The following is a 21,878-nucleotide window of genomic DNA, read 5'->3' as shown; positions in this document are numbered from 1 at the left end:
AACACGGCTCCCTCACGCAAAGCATATGACAACACAAACATAATTGGCGGCATAGTTGCCGTAATCACTTTGAACTTTAGAGCTATTCTCTATCTTACTTGCTCACATCCAAAAGCTGCTGTTTCTGATGTTAACCAGTTGTCTGCCCTGGAGGCTTTTTACATAGGAAGATGATTGTCCGAATCATTGTTCATATAAGCGGACTGCGGAATGTTCATATGAACTGAACGCCGACGTCACATCTGCAGAGGGTAAGCTTCTTTTCTGCTCCGCTCTGTTGACGGGGCGGGACTTCCGACATCATTCTGATTGACAGACAGATCCCCGCTGCCTACCTGTGAAAGCCAGCTGTCAATCAGAATGATGTCGAAAGTCATGCCCTGATGCGTCAGCAGAGGCAGCTGAATCCCCGGCAGGAGCAGTATGTGACCGCTCTGTGCCAGGGAAGAACATAACAGGCAGGTAAGTTGCAATTACCTGCCTGATATTGGTTAGGTACAAATTTTTTTTTATGAAGTCCTGGATATATCCTTCACATTGCTGTGTATATGTCTATAATTTTTCTAGATTTTTTTTTTAGAGATTTTCAGGTGGGTTTTTGGCAGAATCCGCCTGAAAAAGATGTCGTGTGAAGATTCCCTTTGCTCTTTTAAAGGGACTCTGTCACCCCATTTTTAGCCTATCAGCTAAAAATGGGACCACGACACCCATCGGACCCGGACCGCCCCTGGGTGAGTATAATACAACTCGTTTTTTTCTTCTCTTTCAGGTTACCTCGGGGGCTTATCTGCAGCATTACAGAATGCTGTAGATAAGCCCCTGATGGTGGTGCTGGCAGCTTATAGTCCAAAAATGGGGTGACAGATTCCCTTTAAGTCAAAATTCACTATGACGGGACTAAAAAAAAAATAGTTTTTCTAAGTCACCTATTGTCTTTATGTTGCACGTAATGTTGGGTTGTTGGTTTATGACAAGAGAACACGCAACATCTTATATTATGGTTTATATCTATAGTTTGTGTTTTTACTGTAGGCTTTTTCACCCAAATATCCACTTTAGCTGATGTACAAGAGAACGTCATGGCATATCTACACGTCTTGAGTAGACCAAAGGTGATAGACCAGGAGCACGATGTAGTATGGACAGAAGCATATGTAGATAACACGGTAAGTATGAGTAGCATTTTCTATACAGCTCATTGACATGTTACATGTATTATTCTTGTCATCCAGCAGTTACACATATCATATTTGTGACAGTCTCAAAACTAAAAGTTAAATGTTCATCCATTTTCATATGTACCGCAAATTACGGTATGCATTTTTTTTTCCGACTGATTTCTAACTTTGTGGTTTATTTAGGTTTCACCACCATAATTCGCAGCAACAACGTTCTCTAATTATTGCATCTTTGCTGCAATTTTTAATGCATTTTCCCCCTTTTTTATGAGAAAACTGTGTTTTTTAAGAATTTTTAGACCAGAATATATTTGATTCTGCACTTAATAGGGTTGTCCATGACTCAGACAACTCCTTTTTTCAATTACTATAATTCCATTATCTAAAATAAAATCAGCCTGTACTCACCATAGGTGTTGGCGCCATTCCAGTGATGTGTAATGAGGCTCACGGGACCTTGTTACGTCCCGCGAGCTCTGCCTCCAATCAGTGACCTCTATCGAGTTGCTTCAATCTCACTTCCCTGGGACAAAATTTGACATCCGGGGGAAGTCAGAAATGTTGCTGCTCTCTCCGACTGAAGTGTGAGTGAAGTGACTCATTAGTGACTGCTTATTGGCTATAGAGCTCACGTGACATAAGAGTATCTCACGAGCCCCAGGCGAACCGCCACTGGCATCGCTGCAACGGCGCAGGCACCAGAGGTGAGTATTGTTTTGCATGGGGGAAAATAGCGATTGAGAAGGGGTTGTCCGAGAAGTGGATAACCCCTTAAAAAATGCAACTGCATTTTTTTTACGTTACTTTTAAAAAGAATTTGTAAAAAAAATTTGCATTTTTTTAACGCTCCCCATAGAAACCTAGAGAGAAAAAAATTGCAGCAAAAATTTGCAAAAGTCAACAGCGTCCTTAAATACCCACAGTGGGAAAGAGCTTTCATAAAAACACATCCCCTTTGCTTGGGCAGTTAAACAAGGCAAATTTCCTGGCAAAAATCACAGTAGAAAAAAAAACGCAGCTTTTTCGCTATGTAGGAACATGGCCTTACTTTTTTTTTCATGAAAACATTTTTGAAAAATTGTAATTCAGTTGTCAAATTTGTATGTATTTATTGCACTACATTGTATTCTTTTATTTATTGAGCCTTTTATTTATACTGATAAAAACGTATATGATATCAAAATATTTGCCTGCAAAACAGGGAAGTGAAAATATCCTAATACTTTTTGGGGGGATCATTATTTATGGACATGAAGGAACATCTGCTTTCAGTTCTAGTAATTTTATTCCAGATTTAATTCCAGTTCTTACATTGATGGAAGTGTTTTTTTTTTCATAACCTAAAGGCGTTAATGTGTTTATAACATTTGAATGGCTATTCTTCTGTGTTTATGGAGCTGCTGAAGACCATATTGACTCAATTTTTATAATATTCACCAGAATTTATACTCATAGTATTTGCCAGTTTTAAGCTAGATAAAAAAAATAAAAAAAAAAATAATTTTTTAGCTTTTTTTACAATTTTATTTACAAACAATTTTTCCCCTCTTTTTGGCAGTTTATATATATATATATATATATATATACACAGTATATATACTATATATATATATATATATATTAAATAAGGATATAAGCATATCCTTATTTAGTTGCTTGTCTTTTCCTTTCTATCAGAAAATTAATGGTAAACTTTTCTTCAAAGAAGTTATGTGATTAAATGCCGTTTTCCAGAGGATTGCATGCCTTTATGTTCTCTAAATGTACAGTAGTAACCATCTCAGTCACCAGACTGACTGTATGATGAAACTGCATGGACTTTACCACTAAAGTTTTACAAAAGAGGCGACAGATACTTCTATCACAGTTACCGATAATTACTGCACAGCTCCACTCATACAGTTATAATGAAGATGATCACAGTACACAATTATAGAAACTGTAGCTCATGTATTTTTTATTCATTAAAATACCAATGAATTGTTTTGTCTGCACGTGAATGTGGTTCTAAATACCCTAATGCTTAGTTCTATACTGGAAGTTATAAGAGTTCACATATGTCTCCAACTGAAATGGTAGGAATTACTACGACAGGAAAAAAGTAAAAGGTATTGGGAACTTTAGTTACCTTTGTGTTAGTTTCATGATGTCGTAGGTGTGATGATGATGTCACAGGCAGTTTGTGCCATCGGGGTACTAAGGATTTCATATGCTTTATGACATTATAAAGGGCTATCCCAGTGATATTTATGCTGTGCATCAATTAAGGAATCAGTTTTACACTAAAATGTTTTGTGTTTAATTTATTTTTATATTTATAAGATTTTTATATATTTTTAGATGCTTTTTTTATATCAATAAGGCTAGTTTCACACTAGCGTTTATTCCACGCAGCGCACGGCGCCGCTAAGCCGCGTCCCCTGCAGGCTCCCTGCCCGCCACATCCATCATCGCCGCCTACTATCGCACATGGACGTTGCGATCTGCGCACCCTATCTTTAGCATAGCATCATGTTGCATTTCGGCGTGCTCGGCGCACCTTCAAAAGTGCGCAGCGCACGCCAAAATCCTACTAGCGCATGGCCAGCGCACGATCTGCGCACCCTATGTTAAAGATAGAGTGCGCAGATCGCAAGCGTCCATGTGCGATAGTAGGCGGCGATGACCGGATGGGGCGGGCAGGGAGTCGGCAGGGGGCGGGGCTTAGCGGCGCCGTGCGCTGCGTGGAATAAACGCTAGTGTGAAACTAGCCTTACTTTCAATTTAAATGGCATCAAATGCATTAAAATAACATTTTCTGTCCCAAGGTCCTCAAATATATATATTAAATAAGAATATGTATATATACATATATAAACATATCCTTATTTAGTTGCTCATTTTTCCTTTCTATCAGAAAAGTCATGGTAAACTTTTCCTCAAATAGGTTATGTGGTTAAACGCCGTTTTCCAGAGAATTGCATGCCTTTATGTTCTCTAAATGATGTAGTAGTAACCATCTCAGTCACCAGACTGACTGTATGATGAAACTGCATGGACTTTACCACTAAAGTTCTATAAAAGAGGCAACAGAAACTTCTATCACAATTACTGATGATGACCGCACAGCTCCAGTCATACAGTTATAAGATCACAATACACAATTGTAGAAACTGTAGCTCATATTCACCAAGCTATTTAAGGCATAAAGTTGCATATTTCTCATAATATTTCGATTTTATCAAGAAAAGTTGAAAAAGTGAGCGTCGATGTACCAGGTGGGGGATTTGGACGATTTATATTAGACATGTATATTACTCTTTACACTACAACATACCACAAGTTTGCGAGCAAATCTACATTTGTTCATGTGGGGTATAGATTTCATTTTAGAATTTGAGAACCATCTAAAGCTACTTTTTTAAGTGTTATGCAACTTTAAATACATTTAGTGCAGTTTTCTCCCACATTCTTTTTTAATTGTCGTTTTAATTTTTATTGCATAAATCAACAGAACACATGAAAATAAGACTTTGCGCTATATCTTCTCAATTACATTTTCTTCTTTCTCCTCCCGGACTGATCTTTCATTTTCAAAATTCCCAATTCACAAATAAAATCTGTATTCAATGAAAACAGATCTTTGAAGTATTGAGATAGAATCTTATCAGTAGCAACTTTCATCTTCTAAGCCGTGGAAAGGGGGAATGAGGAGGAGGGGAGGGAGAAGCTAAAAACAGAGTTCCCTCCTCCTCCTCCTTTCTCCACCCATCTGTATAGAATCTCACCAGTAGTAACTTTCATCTCTTATTTCAGTAATGGAGCAATCTGTCTTCACTGAATACAGATTTTAACCATGAATTGAGAATTTTGTGAATGAATGATCAGCCCAGAAGGAAAAAGAAGCAGATTTCTCTGATAAGATACCGTATATACTAGTGTATAAGCCGAGATTTTCAGCTTATTTTTTGGGGCTGAAAGTCCCCCTCTCGGCTTATATGCGAGTCAAATACCGGGGGTGGGCGGGGGAGGGGGAGCGGGGGGGTCAGAGACCATACTCACCCCTCCTGGCACGTCTCTGCAGCCCCTGCTTCTCTCTCTGCCGTCTGCTGCCTGCATTCAGCGTTCACGTGGTACCACTCATTAAACTCATGAATATGCACATATTTATGAGTTTAATGAGAGGTACCACGTTACCAGCTGAATGCAGGAATCAGACGACAGAGGGAGAAGCAGGGCCTGCCACTGCAGAGAAGACCTTGCGCCAGGAGAGGTGAGTATGAGGGGGCACAGTAATATTCACCTGTCCCCGTTCCCGCTGTGTCTCCGGGTCCTCCTGCTGTGACAGCAAAGGGCGCGATGACGTAGTCAGTGGGCGCCCTCTGCTGTCACTACAGAGACCCAGGAACAACAGTGGTAGACGGCGATGGAACCAGGACCGGTAAATATCACCATGCCGGGGGCTCAAGACACAGGCACCTGGCCCCCAGCGACGAATAGGTGAGTATGTCACTGTTTTTTACTGCAGCGGCAGCAGCAAATAAGGGGTATTTATGGAGCATCTTATGGGGCAGCATTAACCCTTGTGCAGCAGCATATTATGGGGGTATTTATGGAGCATCTTATGGGGCAGCACTAACCCTTGTGCAGCAGCATATGGGGGTATTTATGGAGCATCTTATGGAGCAGCATTAACCCTTGTGCAGCATATTATGGGGGTATTTATGGAGCATCTTATGGGGCAGCATTAACCCTTGTGCAGCAGCATATTATGGGGGTATTTATGGAGCATCTTATGGAGCAGCATTAACACTTGTGCAGCAGCATATTATGGGGGGTATTTATGGAGCATCTTATGGGGCAGCATTAACCCTTGTGCAGCAGCATATGGGGTATTTATGGAGCATCTTATGGAGCAGCATTAACCCTTGTGCAGCAGCATATTATGGGGGTATTTATGGAGCATCTTATGGTGAGCATCTTATGGGGCAGCATTAACCCTTGTGCATCAGCATATGGGGGGTATTTATGGAGCATCTTCTTGGACCACCATTAACCCTAGGCTTTTACACGAATCAATAAGTTTTCCCAGTTTTTTGTGGCAAAATTAGGAGGGTCGGCTTATACACGAGTATATACGGTAAATTGCAAAGTTTATTATTTTCACGCTTGATATTGATTTATGCAATAAAAATTCAAATGACAGATACTCTTTAAACACCGATCTTGAGAAATCTGCTCCACTGTGATTAGGTATCATGAATTATCTTGGACCTAGATTTAGAGGGCGCCAAAGGGTTAGCAGTCAAAAGCTGGACTTCTTCAAGGAGCTACAGCACCCTCTAATCTCGTAGATTAACCATTTGGCCGCCTTACCACTTTTCAACCTAAAAAAGCAAAATAAATTTTAAAGCACAGATGAGATGACCGACTCCCCACCACCCACGGCAGAACTTATGTGTCTACCATTGTAATGTCTGAACTAAAGTACAGAGCTGAAGAGGAGGTCGGATTTGTCTTTTATCTGGAGTTGTTTTTGGAAAATCTCTCCTAATGCACAGCTTGTTAGGTCTTTTCTCCATCTCAGTCTATCGCTCATGCTGTCCTCACGTCTCTAAATGTCTCCAGCATATTGTAGGGGCCTCATCCTCGCTGTAACTGTAGCAATTTTATTCCATTGTTGCCAAATGGCAATTTTACATATTTTAGAATAATCATCTTGGAAAGAAAGAGTTTTTTTGCGGTTCTTTCAGCACTCCTGATGATGCATTGCTGCGATTTGTAGAAGCAATGTATCAGCTGAGGCCATCAAAGAGCAATACATTACTGACCGCGGAATGACTAGATAAAGTTCCTTATAGTATCACTTCTTGTAGGATGTAAAGCTTACATGCAAATGCCAGGACGAGTCTAACTATGTATTATCTATCTATCTATCTATCTATCTATCTATCTATCTATCTATCTATCTATCTATCTATCTATCTAATATCAATCATCTATTATCTATCTATCACTTATTTATCTATAATCTTTCCATAATCTATCTATCTATCTATCTATCTATCTATCTATCTATCTATCTATCTATCATCTATTATCTATCAATCTATCTGTCTATCTATCCCCTATCTATCTATCTATCTATCTATCTATCATCTATCTATTATCTATCTATTATCTATATATCATCTATTATCTATCTATTATCTATCTATCTATCTTTCTATTATCTATCTAAAATAGAAATTGGAACAGCACACTTAATCAGTACACAATGGGTGGAAGGCCTCCCATACAAAACATCAGACTTTTGTAAACAAAAAAAAATTATAAAAATGGAAAATACAGTCAGCCTTCCAATAGTTACCAAAAGCAAGTGGACTTTATTTTGCCCATGTGGCATGGCGTGGCGTGGCGACATTCTGGTTCAAGTGAACCTTTCTGAAGCAGTGGAATAAGTGTACATATACAGTATATAGGAAGATGTCATCATTGCGCAATTAGCAAATTATTTACGAAATATAATTAAAAACAATACATTTTAACTCGTGCAAGACTTGCAAACACTCAAGTCATCTAATATAAAGTGCAAGTGTTATGAACTGCATAAGACAGATGTACATACTGTACAAAATTATATGAAATTTGAAGAAATTGATTACATTTGCCTGAAAATTTCTATAGATATGCATGATATTTTCCCAAAATTTCAGACTATATCTATTAGCCAAAAATGGTTCACAATATGAACTATTTGTACAACTCTTGTAATTCATTGTGGTAGCAATAAAGTCCATAGTGCAAAAGATCATAAGGTACAACCAGGAGTCTCATGACCTTAATTCCCCCGACGCGCGTTTCGTCGTCCGGTAAGTTTTTAGCTCCAAGTGGTAACATTTCAGCTATGGAAGTGTAGGACAGAATGATGCTTTGGAGAGAATGATGCTTTGGAGAGCAGTGGTCTTGTGCCATCCATCTTCGCATGACCAACTTGGAAAGATGGGAGAGGTGGCGTTGCATCCGCACAAGGGAAGTAATGATCATTTTTGTTGTTTTCAGAATTGTCTGAAAATATTGCTCTCACATTTGATCAATTTGGTGTGTTTTTTTGTTTCCTGGTGTAGTCTTGCCAGGAAATAAGAAGTTAAAGATACTTTCTTTTCATACCTCATTAACTCTTTTCATTAGTTCGAATAAGAAAAATGTCTGAGATCTTTTGTAGATACTTTTTGTTTTAAATCATTTCCTTGGCAAAATATGATACTGATTAAGTTGTCCCTGTAGGCAATACTAATAATTGCTAGCATTGGTTTTGGAGAACATATCAGTAAAAACTGACTTAAGTCTGTTGGGAAAAAAAGGGTCTTAGACTGTAAAATGATAGAAGGAAAACTAGAAAAATGCTGTAGGTCCGCTCTTCGTTTCTAAAAACAGATCCACTCTTCTTTGTGGGTTGCAAATGATATTGCAGGTCTTCTTCATTCACTTAGGAGAGAGAGCAAAAGGGTTTTTCCCCCCCAATTTTTTACTTTTCCACTTTATCTAATATATAAAGCTCAAGTGTGTGTATGTATGTATGTATGTATGTGTGTGTGTGTGTGTGTATGTCCGGGATTGGCAACCGCACCGTCGCAGCTACAGGCACAAAATTTGGCACAGTCACACGTCTGGACCCCGAGAGTGTCCTAGGATATGTTGTGAGGTGAAATTGTAACCCCGCGCATTCCAATTCACCAAACAATTTTGCCCCTATCTACATAATGGGGAAATGGTGTGTGTGTATCAAGCCCCGCCCCTCATTATGATGCCATAATGGTTGCCATGGCGACGCTGATGCCATCATAGGTTGCAAGCCGCGCCGCTCACTATGATGTTGTGGAGGAACAGACACGCAGACCCGTTCCTCCCACGTCACCACCATGACGTAACTACACAGGCACAGCTCTCCAGCGCCCCCCTTTGTCTCTCAGGTCAGTAAGGGAACTGCACCTAGAGCAAATGGTCGCTGGGGAGGAGGTCCTGTTACCCGCTGGGGGTTCTAAGATTCGTGATCAGAGTAAAAGCATCAGCCCAAGATTAAGTTTATAGTTTAATTGCCTTAAGGGCGCACTAGATAATTACAGAAATATACAGTAAATTTGCAGTCAGAGAAAAGATATAATAATAGGGTACAAGGCTTAGAGATATTAAGCTGGAGGTCAATTTACCAGATTGTATTGTAGGGTGCATGCGGTTGCCAGGGAGCTCTGCAGTCCACAGGTACAAGAATCTTAGTTGCTGGACAGACCCCCAAAGCATGGGCCGCTGCTCCCCTCGGCAGGTCTGTCCCCAGGTCCTTCTTAGATCATCATCGTCTGGATCTTCTTTGTGAATGACTGAATGCCAGGGGCTGCCAGCCCTTATACACGCTGGGTTCCTCCCCCTGTGTCAGAGGGTGGGATAATAATCTCCACCCTTTAGCTCTTTGCAGAACTTATTTCCAATATCTAAGAAAGGGGATAACTTTCTACAGCATGATTGAATCAGAACATGAGAGGTACCAGTGAATGCGGTTTGCTTTGCCGGTCATGTGGAGTGCAAACATGGCCCTATTGGGTCACTGTAGAGGGCCAATCTCTATATCTCAGGAATCAGTGCTCTCATCGACTCGGGAGTCACACTGCCAGATGCACGATTCCCTCAGGGTCACTCGGATATTTTCATGTGTCCATAACTCGAAAGATGAGTTCATAATTCGTGTTCATAGGATGGAGCCACAGTGTCTGGGACACACAAAGGATGCATATTCCTGCGTCTGCTAGCAGGCACATTCTAATTGAAGCCCTCAGGCTTTATCTGGCCCCCTGCTGGCTAGGCTCCGTACCTGGGCTTTGAAGCTCTGTTTTGGGCCTATCCTCATTATCACATCAATGCCCTGGCTATTTAGCATTGGAACACTAAATCCTGCTTGTATTCACTAAGTACACAGCGCCTGGGGGTATAGAAGCCTTTAGCTGCCTGTAATTTCTGAACTTAGACCAAAATGGATGCCAAGCTCAGATATGTGGCCCCACATCTAAGATGGCGGCCGCTCCTTCATCACACCTCCCTGCTTTAGAGGGCGCTAGGGGGTATCACATTCCTGTGATCCCCATGCGCCCTTCGGCACCCTCTCCTTGCCGGGACAGCCCATCAGCGTTACCATGGTCCCTGCCTCTTTTGTGGCGAATGGTGAAGTGATACTGTTGGAGAGAGAGGCTCCAGCATAGCAACCTCCCATTCGTCCCAGAGACCGTGTGTAACCAGCTGAGGGGGTTGTGGTCTGTTTCCACGGTGAATTGGCGTCCGTACAAGTATGGCTGCAGACGCTGCAGGGCCCACACAATTGCCAGACATTCCTTCTCCATCGTGGAATAGGCCACTTCCCTCGGCAGGAGCTTCCGGCTCAGGTACAGAACGGGGTGTTCATGGCCCGTAGTGTCGACCTGGCTGAGCACAGCACCGAGGCCGAAGTCACTGGCGTCGGTCTGCACTACGAACGGCCGCGTGAAGTCGGCTGCCTGTAGTACAGGAGAACTAGAAAGGGCGGTCTAGAGCGCATGGAAAGCTGTCTCGCAGGCGACTGTCCAGTCGACTGCGATGGGCAGCCTTTTCTTGGTGAGGTCCGTCAGGGGCTTGGCCAGGGCACTATGGTGTGGAACAAACCTCCTATAGTACCCGGCAGTCCCCAAGAAGGACATCACCTGCTTCTTGGTCCTGGGGGTGGGCCAGGATGCGATGGCATCCACTTTCCCAGGCTCTGGCTTCAGAGCTCCCCCACCTACCCGGTGCCCCAGGTAGTGGACCTCACTCATACCCAGCTGGCACTTTTCGGGCTTAATGGTCAAGCCTGCTCGCTGGATCCGCCCGAGCACCTGCGCCAGGTGCTCTAGGTGATCTTCCCAGGTGGGACTGAAGATAGCGATGTCGTCTAGGTACGCTGTCGCATATCCTTCCAGTCCCTCGAGCAGTGTGTTGACCATCCTCTGAAAAATGGCAGGGGCATTCTTCATGCCGAATGGCATCACCGTGGACTCGTACAGTCCAAATGGGGTGATAAAGGCAGAGCGTTCCCGTGCCCCCGGGGTCAGGGGAATCTGCCAATACCCCCTGCTCAGATCCATGATGGTCAGGTACTTGGCTCCGGCCAGCCGATCGAGCAGGTCATCGATGCGCGGCATTGGGTACGCATCGGTAACCGTCACAGCGTTGAGCCCCCGGTAGTCCACGCAGAACCGCGTAGTTCGGTCCTTTTTAGGGACGAGGACTACAGGCGAAGCCCACGCGCTGTTGGACACTTGGATCACCCCCAGCTTCAGCATCTCGTCTATCTCTTGGTGCATGTGCTGCTGCACCTCAAGAGAGACCCGATATGCTGAACGCCGGATCAGGGGGTGGTTGCCGGTGTCCATGTCATGGACGGCTGTCTCAGTCCTTCCGGGCAGGCTGCTGAACAGCTCCCGAAAGGGGTGTAGGGTGACCCTCAGCTGGGAACGTTGGTCCTCCGAGAGCTGGTGGCCAACCCCCACATCCTCGATGGATCCACCCGCCTTGGCTTGGGTGAGCAGATCCAGGAGGGTTTCTACCTCTCCTTCATCGGGAAGGTTGCACACTGGGTGGGCACAAGCCTCCCGCTCATGATGGGCCTTCATCATGTTCACGTGGAAGGCCTTCCTCCTTCCACGGGCGTGGTCCAGGGTGACCAGATAGGTGACAGCGTTGAGCCGCTGGTGCACGAGGTATGGACCCTCCCAGGCCGCCTGAAGCTTGTTTTGGGGTACGGGGACCAGTACCCACACCTTTTGACCCACCTCGTAGGTCCGCTCACAAGCATTATGGTCGTACCACCGCTTCTGGTCAGCCTGGGCTTGGGCCATATTGTCATGCACCAGCCGTGTCAAGGCCATCATTCTGTCCCGGAAGCGCACGACATACTCAATGACCGACACTCCAGGGGTAGCCAAATCCCCTTCCCATGCTTCCTTCACCAGAGCAAGGGGCCCCCGTACACGTCGCCCGTACAGGAGCTCAAAGGGGGAGAACCCTGTTGAGGCCTGTGGGACCTCTCGGTAGGCAAACAGCAGGTGTGGGAGATACCGCTCCCAGTCTCTCCCGTGGGAGTTGACCAACATCTTCAGCATCTGCTTTAAGGTGCCATTGAACCGCTCACACAGGCCATTGGTCTGTGGGTGGTACCAGAAGTTGCACCTGTACCTGCTTACAGAGAGATTCCATCAGCTGCGACATGAACTGGGTCCCTCGGTCGGTGAGCATTTCCTGGGGAAACCCCACTCTGGAGAAAATCTCCAGTAAGGCAGTGGCCACTTTGTCGGCCCGAATGGACGACAAAGCTACCGCCTCCGGGTACCGGGTGGCATAGTCCACTACCGTTAGTATGAAGCATTTCCCGGAGCGGCTGGGAGTGGACAGAGGTCCAATGAGATCCACAGCCACTCTCGAGAAAGGCTCTTCGATGATGGGCAGAGTTACCAGTGGGGCTTTGGGGCGCCTCCCCGCCTTCCCCACCCTCTGACAGGTGTCACATGAACGGCAGTAGGCAATCACCTCGGTCCTCATTCCTGGCCAGTAGAAATGCTGAGCTAGCCTGGCCCTGGTTTTAGCGATCCCTAGGTGTCCGGCCATGGGAATCTCCTGTGCGATCCGCAACAATTCTGCCCTGAACGGATAGGGTACCACTAACTGTCGGTACCTGGGCCACGCCTCTGGTGAACCCTGCTGGACCGTTACCCAGTACAGCCATCCCTGGTCCCAGACCACTCACTCACGGTCGGACTCCAGGGGAGGCTGTGCCGCCTGCTCCTTGAGAGCTTTCAGGCTAGCGTCAGCTTCCAACGCTGCCTGAAATCCCTGACTCGATGTGGCAAGAATTGACGAAACTGCCACCTCCTCTGTCAGCTCCCCGGGATCTGTCTCCTGGCCGCTGTCTGACTTGGCAGCCACTTGGTCGGAGAGAGGGGAACCGTCGGACCTCTGCGAGGCTCCTTGGGCTCCGGCGCTCCTACTCCTGGTAACAGCGGCCACGACCGCTGAGACCACAGGTAGCGCCTGCTTCCCCTCGGCCCCCGACCAAGTCGCCGGGTCAGGCAGACTTCCCTGGCCTCCTGACATCCCGGATGTGGGGAACTCCTGCCCTGGGGTCTTACCTGGTGGCTCCTCTCCCGGAACGCCCCCTCCCCCCATGGCCTGTTCCTCCTTCTGCAGAGGACCTAGACTCAGCAGGCTGGATTCACTTAGGGGCCCTATACTGCCCATAGCAGCCCCTCCCTCCACCTCTGAGCTCCACCCTGCAGTCTTCTCACCTGTCCTCATTGTGAGCCCTGTGTGTGTAGTGTCAGTGCATGGCTTACCATTAGGTTTCACCCCCTCCTCCACTGTTGGAGGCACATTCAACACATTAACATTAGCATTCACAGTAGAGACATGACATTCTTGGGGAGCCGGACTTGGGGGTTCAGTGGCCACATACTGAGACACTAGCCGCCCCAAATCGGTCCCAAGCAACACATTGGCAGGAATATTTGGCGTTACTCCCACCTCCCGCATTCCCATCCCAGCGCCCCAGTCCAAATACACCTTGGCGACGGGCAGCGCCGGTTCAACACCTCCAATTCCGGAGATGGAAAGGGTTTTCCCAGGCACCAAGGGGACACCACCTCAGGACGTACCAGGGTTCGTTCAGCGCCTGTGTCCCGCAGTCCCATGACCGCTGAGCGGCCGATGGTGACGGGTTGGTAATTGTCCAGGGACCTCCCACCACTCCCTCCCACACACAAAACAGTGGACGGTTTCTGGGACAGGGATGGGGCCTTATGGCGCTGGGGACACGCAGCCTTAAAGTGTCCCGGCTGGTTGCAATGATGACAATGTCTGGGTTCTGCTCCTGGCCTGGAGAGGGCAGCAGGGGGGTACATCCCTTGCACTCTGGGGGCTGGGGGGACAGGGGCAGGACTGGGCTTACCCCCTCTCCAGGTGCTGCTGGCAGGCTTCTTCGGCTCAGGGGCCCTGTTGTTGGCATACTCGTCTGCCAGGGCGGCTGTAGCAGAAGCCCCCTTTGGTTTCCGGTCACGGAGGAACTGCTGGAGGTCCTCTGGGCAGTTCCACAAGAACTGCTACGTGACAAACAGTTCCTGGACCTCCTGGCGGGTGGTGAGCTCTAGACCCGAGGTCCAGTGCTCCGCAGCTCTCAGCAGGGCCCGCATGTGGTCGGTCCAGGTGTCCTTGGAGCCCCGCTGCAGGCTCCGGAACTTCCTGCGGTACGACTCCGGGGTGAGGTTGTAGTGCTGGATCAGGGCCCGCTTGATGCTGTTGTAGTCCTGCTCCTCCCCGGCAGGTAAGTCCCCCAAAACTTCCAGGGACTTACCCCTCAAACGGGGGGTCAGGTACCTTGCCCACTGATCCAGGGCCAGATGGTGTTGGAGGCAGGTTCTCTCAAAGGCCAGCAGAAAGGAATCCAGGTCTCCATCCTTTTCAAGCAGGGGGAAGTCCTCCGCCTGGACCTTGGAAGCCTTGGTCCCCGGTGGGGCTGGTGCGTCCTTCGGGAGCCCATGCTGAGCCATCTCCAGTCGGTGCCGGCGCTCCGCAGCTTCACGGCGTTCTGCCGCCTGCAGCACACGTTCGGCATGCTCACGCTCTGCTGCTTTCTCCGCCGCCACCAGGAGTCTGTCACGGGCGGCGGCGTTACCAGCCTCGAGCTGTGCCATAGCCGCTTGGAACAGGGCCTCTGATCTGGACAGGCTGGGGCGGGCAGGTGGTGGGCAGTCCACTGTGTGACTGAGCACGGGGGTCTGGCTCCTTGGGGAGCCCTGGTTGAGCTCCCCCTCGCCTTCATTGGTATTGTCCACCACCACCTCCTCATTGACCATAGCATTGGCCTCTGCCTTTGCCTTACTCCTGGTTCCTTCCGCCATCTTGGGCACCACTGGTTACTGACACAGCTACAACCTTGGCTTCGCACACAACTTATTATATTTGCACTCTGACCGTCTAGTGCTGGACTGACCTTAAGACCCCAGCAGTGAAAGTTACCGCTGGTAGTCTCTAGTATCTGGGAGTAGGGGTCCCACGCACACTATTACTCTGATCCCACCGCTGCCACCAATTGTGGAGGAACACACACGCGGACCCGTTCCTCCCACGTCACCACCGTGACGTAACTACACAGGCACAGCTCTCCAGCACCCCCCTTTGTCTCTCAGGTCAGTAAGGGAACTGCACCTAGAGCAAATGGTCGCCGGGGAGGAGGTCCTGTTACCCGCTGGGGGTTCTAAGATTCGTGATCAGAGTAAAAGCATCAGCCCAAGATTAAGTTTATAGTTTAATTGCCTTAAGGGCGCACTAGATAATTACAGAAATATACAGTAAATTTGCAGTCAGAGAAAAGATATAACAATAGGGTACAAGGCTTAGAGATATTAAGCTGGAGGTCAATTTACCAGATTGTATTGTAGGGTGCATGCGGTTGCCGGGGAGCTCTGCAGTCCGCAAGTACAAGAATCTTAGTTGCTGGACAGACCCCCAAAGCATGGGCCGCTGCTCCCCTCGGCAGGTCTGTCCCCAGGTCCTTCTTAGATCATCATCGTCTGGATCTTCTTTGTGAATGACTGAATGCCAGGGGCTGCCAGCCCTTATACACGCTGGGTTCCTCCCCCTGTGTCAGAGGGTGGGATAATAATCTCCACACTTTAGCTCTTTGCAGAACTTATTTCCAATATCTAAGAAAGGGGATAACTTTCTACAGCATGATCGAATCAGAACATGAGAGGTACCAGTGAATGTGGTTTGCTTTGCCGGTCATGTGGAGTGCAAACATGGCCCTATTAGGTCACTGTAGAGGGCCAATCTCTATATCTCAGGAATCAGTGCTCTCATCGACTCGGGAGTCACACTGCCAGATGCACGATTCCCTCAGGGTCACTCGGATATTTTCATGTGTCCATAATTCGAAAGATTAGTTCATAATTCGTGTTCATAGGATGGAGCCACAGTGTCTGGGACACACAAAGGATGCATATTCCTGCATCTGCTAGCAGGCACATTCTAATTGAAGCCCTCAGGCTTTATCTGGCCCCCTGCTGGCACGGCTCCTTACCTGGGCTTTGAAGCTGTTTTGGGCCTATCCTCATTATCACATCAATGCCCTGGCTATTTAGCATTGGAACACTAAATCCTGCTTGTATTCACTAAGTACACAGCGCCTGGGGGTATAGAAGCCTTTAGCTGCCTGTAATTTCTGAACTTAGACCAAAATGGATGCCAAGCTCAGATATGGGGCCCCACATCTAAGATGGCGGCCGCTCCTTCATCACAGATGTCATAATGGTTGACTATGGGACGGAGGATGTGTGATGGGTAAATGGGCACGGGACTATGGGATGGAGGATATGTATGATGGGTATATGGGCACGGGACTATGGGATGGACGATATGTATGATGGGTATATGGGCACGGGACTATGGGATGGAGGATGTGTGATGGGTAAATGGGCACTGGACTATGGGATGGAAGATATGTATGACTGGTATATGGGCACGGGACTATGGGATGGAGGATATGTATGATGGGTATATGGGCACGGGACTATGGGATGGAGGATAATTATAATTTGCTATAACTAACCAGAGTTAGTTACTATGCCCGGGCAGCGCCGGGCTCTTCAGCTAGTTTAAAATATTCTTAATACTTTTGAAAAATCTATGTAATATGTTTCTTCTACCATGCTTTTCCTGAAACAACGATCGCAAAACCCTACTGGAACCACCAATGGATTCCATTAAAGTCAGAAGACCCACGTGTCAAAATTTGCTCCAAAAGTTCCAAAAAGTTTCAAATTGTGCAAAAAAATAGAGCCGTGGACAACAGTATTTAGGGTTCGGTCACACAGCCATATTTTCGGTCAGAGTGTGATCTTACAAAACATTGTTTCGTGCTTGGACCAATGTTATTCTAGTGGGCCGTGCACATGTCTAGCTTTTTCCTCGGACCAAGCCAGTCCAAGGAAAAATCGTGGCATACCCAAGTTGAATTTTATTAATGGATTGCGCGCAGACATGTCTTGACTGTCAATGAGAGCGTGGAAAACATTGGACTGCACTCGGATGACATCTGAGTACAGTCCAATTTCTGCGCACTGACAGAATGAAGAAGATTGAGAAGTCTTTTTTCCATCTTCCCCTGATCTGAGAAAATCGGATCACACTGTGGTCAAACTCTGATCAGAGTGAGATTAGCTTAATCAAACCGATAATATACGCTGGTGTGACCCTAACCTTCAACACATTTATTAAGCTTTGAGACAGAAAATTTTGGAATTTTTGATATAAGACATTTTTAACTTTAGAACCATCTAATATATAGCAAATTTATTAAAAATGCACCTTTTAATAAATCTGGCACAATTCATATATTTGTCCTCATAGGAACCATCGGGGTTTGTCCATATTTGTTTGAGAACAGACATGGAATAGCTATTATGGTTGTGTTGTCATTGGATCTATTTTTCTATTATGAAGACAGCTTTATAGGGGTTATCCAGGTTTGGGATGAAAATCTGCAGTCACTCTATGTGACTGCAGACTTGTGAATCCTTACAGTGTGCACAGTGCTTGCTGTCAGGACACTCCAGCCTTGGTGGGGAAAGAAGCAGTTTACTTGACTGTAGGTATCAGATTTGCATATATACTGTGTGCACCACACACTGTAATGACTCTACGGTGCCGGTGGAAGAGCGAAGTTCACTTGACTGTAAGCATGTGATTTGCCGATATATTGAAAGAACCGCACGATGCCAGGATTCTCCGATGCTGGAGAGTGGGAGGTCATGTGACCGTATGTGATTTGTATAAATATGGTCACAAGCCGACTAGACGTGCTCAGCTTCTCTCAATTCACTTGTATTGACTGAGACTGCACACGTCTAGTTGGAATGTGGCCGGAAGTATGTGAATTGCATACTTGCAATCTCATGATCACCCATTTTCACAGCCAGCCCCGGAGAATCCTGACAGCGCACACTGCGTGAGCTGTCAGGATTCAAATGTCTGCAGTCACATAGAGTAACTGCAGCCTTTCATCCCAAACCTGGACGACAGCGTTAAATATTATCCTCCATTCCATAGAATATAAATTACCACCAAAAGATGATGAGTAATCTTATGGCACATGTGGTGTAACAGTTTCCTCAACTTTTCAGCTATATATATATATATATATATATATATATATATATATACAGTTGTGGCCAAAAGTATTGACACCCCTGCAATTCTGTCAGATAATACTCAGTTTCTTCCTGAAAATGATTGCAAACACAAATTCTTTGGTATTATTATTATCTTCATTTAATATTTGTCTTAAATGAAAAAAACACAAAAAGAATTGTCCCAAATCCAAATTGGATATAATTCCACAACAAACATAAAAAAGAGGGTGGACAAAAGTATTGGCACTGTTCGAAAAATCATGTGATGCTTCTCTATTTTGTGTAATTAACAGCACCTGTAACTTACCTGTGGCACCTAACAGGTGTTGGCAATAACTAAATCACACTTGCAGCCAGTTGACATGGATTAAAGTTGACTCAACCTCTGTCCTGTGTCCTTGTGTGTACCACATTGAGCATGGAGAAAAGAAAGTAGACCAAAGAACTCTCTGAGGACTTGAGAAACCAAATTGTGAGGAAGCATGAGCAATCTCAAGGCTACAAGTCCATCTCCAAAGACCTGAATGTTCCTGTGTCTACCGTGCGCAGTGTCATCAAGAAGTTTAAAGCCCATGGCACTGTGGCTAACCTCCCTAGATGTGGACGGAAAAGAAAAATTGACAAGAGATTTCAACGCAAGATTGTGCGGATGTTGGATAAAGAACCTCGACTACCATCCAAACAAGTTCAAGCTGCCCTGCAGTCCGAGGGTACGACAGTGTCAACCCGTACTATCCGTCGACGTCTGAATGAAAAGGGACTTTATTGTAGGAGACCCAGGAAGACCCCAATTCTTACCCCGAGACATAAAAAAGCCAGGCTGGAGTTTGCCAAAACTTACCTGAAAAAGCCTAAAACATTTTGGAAGAATGTTCTCTGGTCAGATGAGACAAAAGTAGAGCTTTTTGGGCAAAGGCATCAACATAGAGTTTACAGGAGAAAAAAAGAGGCATTCAAAGAAAAGAACACGGTCCCTACAGTCAAACATGGCGGAGGTTCCCTGATGTTTTGGGGTTGCTTTGCTGCCTCTGGCACTGGACTGCTTGAACGTGTGCATGGCATTATGAAGTCTGAAGACTACCAACAAATTCTGCAGCATAATGTAGGGCCCAGTGTGAGAAAGCTGGGTCTCCCTCAGAGGTCATGGGTCTTCCAGCAGGACAATGACCCAAAACACACTTCAAAAAGCACTAGAAAATGGTTTGAGAGAAAGCACTGGAGACTTCTAAGATGGCCAGCAATGAGTCCAGACCTGAATCCCATAGAACACCTGTGGAGAGATCTAAAAATGGCAGTTTGGAGAAGGCACCCTTCAAATCATCAGGGACCTGGAGCAGTTTGCCAAAGAAGAATGGTCTAAAATTCCAGCAGAGCATTGTAAGAAACTCACTGATGGTTACCGGAAGTGGTTGGTCGCAGTTATTTTGGCTAAAGGTTGTGCAACCAAGTATTAGGCTGAGGATGCCAATACTTTTGTCTGGCCCATTTTTGGAGTTTTGTGTGAAATGATCAATGTTTTGCTTCACTCTCTTTTGTGTTTTTTCATTTAAGACAAATTAAATGAAGATAATAATACCAAAGAATTTGTGTTTGCAATCATTTTCAAGAAGAAACTGAGTATTATCTGACAGAATTGGAGGGGTGTCAATACTTTTGGCCACAACTGTACATATATATTTAATTACTACTTTCCAACATCTTCCTTGTCGGCTGAGTAGTCAATAGTCATTGTAGTTTGCCTTGAGCTCTGGTGTATTGTATGTTTATGGCTTCTGTTTTTTATGTCTTTCTTGCCACTAGTGAGAGTAATTTGCTGCAATTTTTTGTATAACATACTTCCAACCTTGAAGCACTGACTTATTGATTAAGGATACAATAATTTGTGGTACTGCATGGTTTGGTAAGCTGAGAGTCTGCTTGTTGATTTGCCAATATCAGATAAATAACAATGTTTTTCTCTTTTTTTTCTCTTTTTATTTTATTATTTATATTGGGTCTTAATACTTTGATTTTCTTCACATTTTCTTAAAGGGAATCTGTCACAAGGTTTCGCCACCTTATCTGGGAGCAGCATAATGTAGAGACAAAGAGCCTGATTCTAGCGATATCTCACTTGCTGTAGTTTTGATAAAATCACAGTTTAATCATCAGGAGATTTTCACTGGCGGCATACTAAAAACCTGATGCCATGTAGTCCTCCATATTCATGAGCTCAGTGTGACCCTGCCCACCCCACTGATTGGCCACTGTATGCACAGTGTACACAGAAAGCTGCCTATCAGGGGTGTGGGCGGGGTTATACAGAGCTCAGCATTCTGAGCACTGCAGCAGATAAAACAGCAATTGTACAAAAACAGCAGCAAGCAGCCCGGTAAGTGACACATCTTTGGAATCAGGGTCTCTGTCCCTACATTATGCTGCTTTCAGCTTGGGTAGCAAAAACCTGGTGACAGATTCCCTTTAAGTCTAAGGACAAAACTCTTAAAAATACCCATTTGTCCCGGATTACCAATCAGGTCAGAAAAATATCATCTTTGCAGATTATGCCTTTTTGGCTTTTAGCAGGATTTTTTTTTTATATGAGAGATACTTGTCCTGGGGAGGCTTTTAATGTTCATGATTCAAGGAAGTTTGCTTCATCTCATATCTGTTTTTCAGTAAATATGAGTGGTATGAAATAAATGACTTGTGATTTATCTAATAAATGTTTTCTCCCCGAGTTCTTTATATGTATATAATAGTCAATTGCTATCACCTTTTTTTTTTGCTATTTATAATGAATATCTTTGTAGCTTTTCTTATTAGTTACATTTGTGCTACCAGATTTTTAAGGAATCTGGTGGGAAACCAGTTGCTGAAATAAAACATATGGGACTTTTCATCCAGATGTGATCTAGTGCTTTACCTCCTGCGGTTTTAAACTATCCCCACACCACAAGCTGGCATAAGTTGTTGAGTTACTAAAATTTTATCAAAAGAGGAAACTTTCAGGGTCACCTTATACAATCACAAATGGCGGACACTACAATGGAGAGAGATGGCACAATATTTTATAGGACGAATAAAGGCCAATTGTACAAATGTTTCCACCACCTCGAAGCTTCCTCGCTCAAGTTCTTTAGATGATATATTTCCAGCAGGAAGCTTTTGCTGGGTGGAAGCATAATTGTTTTTTTTTAGATGGAGAATATCGTAACAGAGTCAACTGGAGATGTAGACCATGTAGAGCAGGGTTCCCCAACTCCAGTCCTCAAGGCCTACCAACAGGTCATGTTTTCAGGATTTCCTTAGTATTGCCCAGGTGATAATTGCCTCACCTGTACAATACAACGGAAATCCTGAAAACATGACCTGTTGGTGGGCCTTATGGACTGGACTTGAGGAACCCTGATGTAGAGAACTAGTGAATTTAACTTGGGCTAAACCAAGTGGTACATAATAATACATACAGTGCATACGTATTGAACAGTAGACTGATGGG

The 21,878-nt window shown here is 45.2% G+C and overlaps 1 protein-coding gene across 1 annotated transcript in view; it reads left to right on the top strand.

Moving 5' to 3' along the window:
* Positions 1–21,878, top strand: part of CACNA2D3 (calcium voltage-gated channel auxiliary subunit alpha2delta 3) — a 1,008,555-nt gene that overhangs the window by 509,971 nt on the left and 476,706 nt on the right. The window contains exon 11 of the mRNA XM_073574154.1: positions 1,033–1,166. Within this exon, the coding sequence (XP_073430255.1) occupies positions 1,033–1,166 (134 nt within the window). The remainder of the gene's footprint in view (positions 1–1,032; positions 1,167–21,878) is intronic.

Source organism: Dendrobates tinctorius, unplaced genomic scaffold, assembly GCF_039654945.1.
Source record: "Dendrobates tinctorius isolate UK_male_01 unplaced genomic scaffold, ASM3965494v1 ptg000038l, whole genome shotgun sequence".
Taxonomy (NCBI): domain Eukaryota; kingdom Metazoa; phylum Chordata; class Amphibia; order Anura; family Dendrobatidae; genus Dendrobates; species Dendrobates tinctorius.
This window is presented reverse-complemented; position numbering and strand designations above follow the sequence as displayed.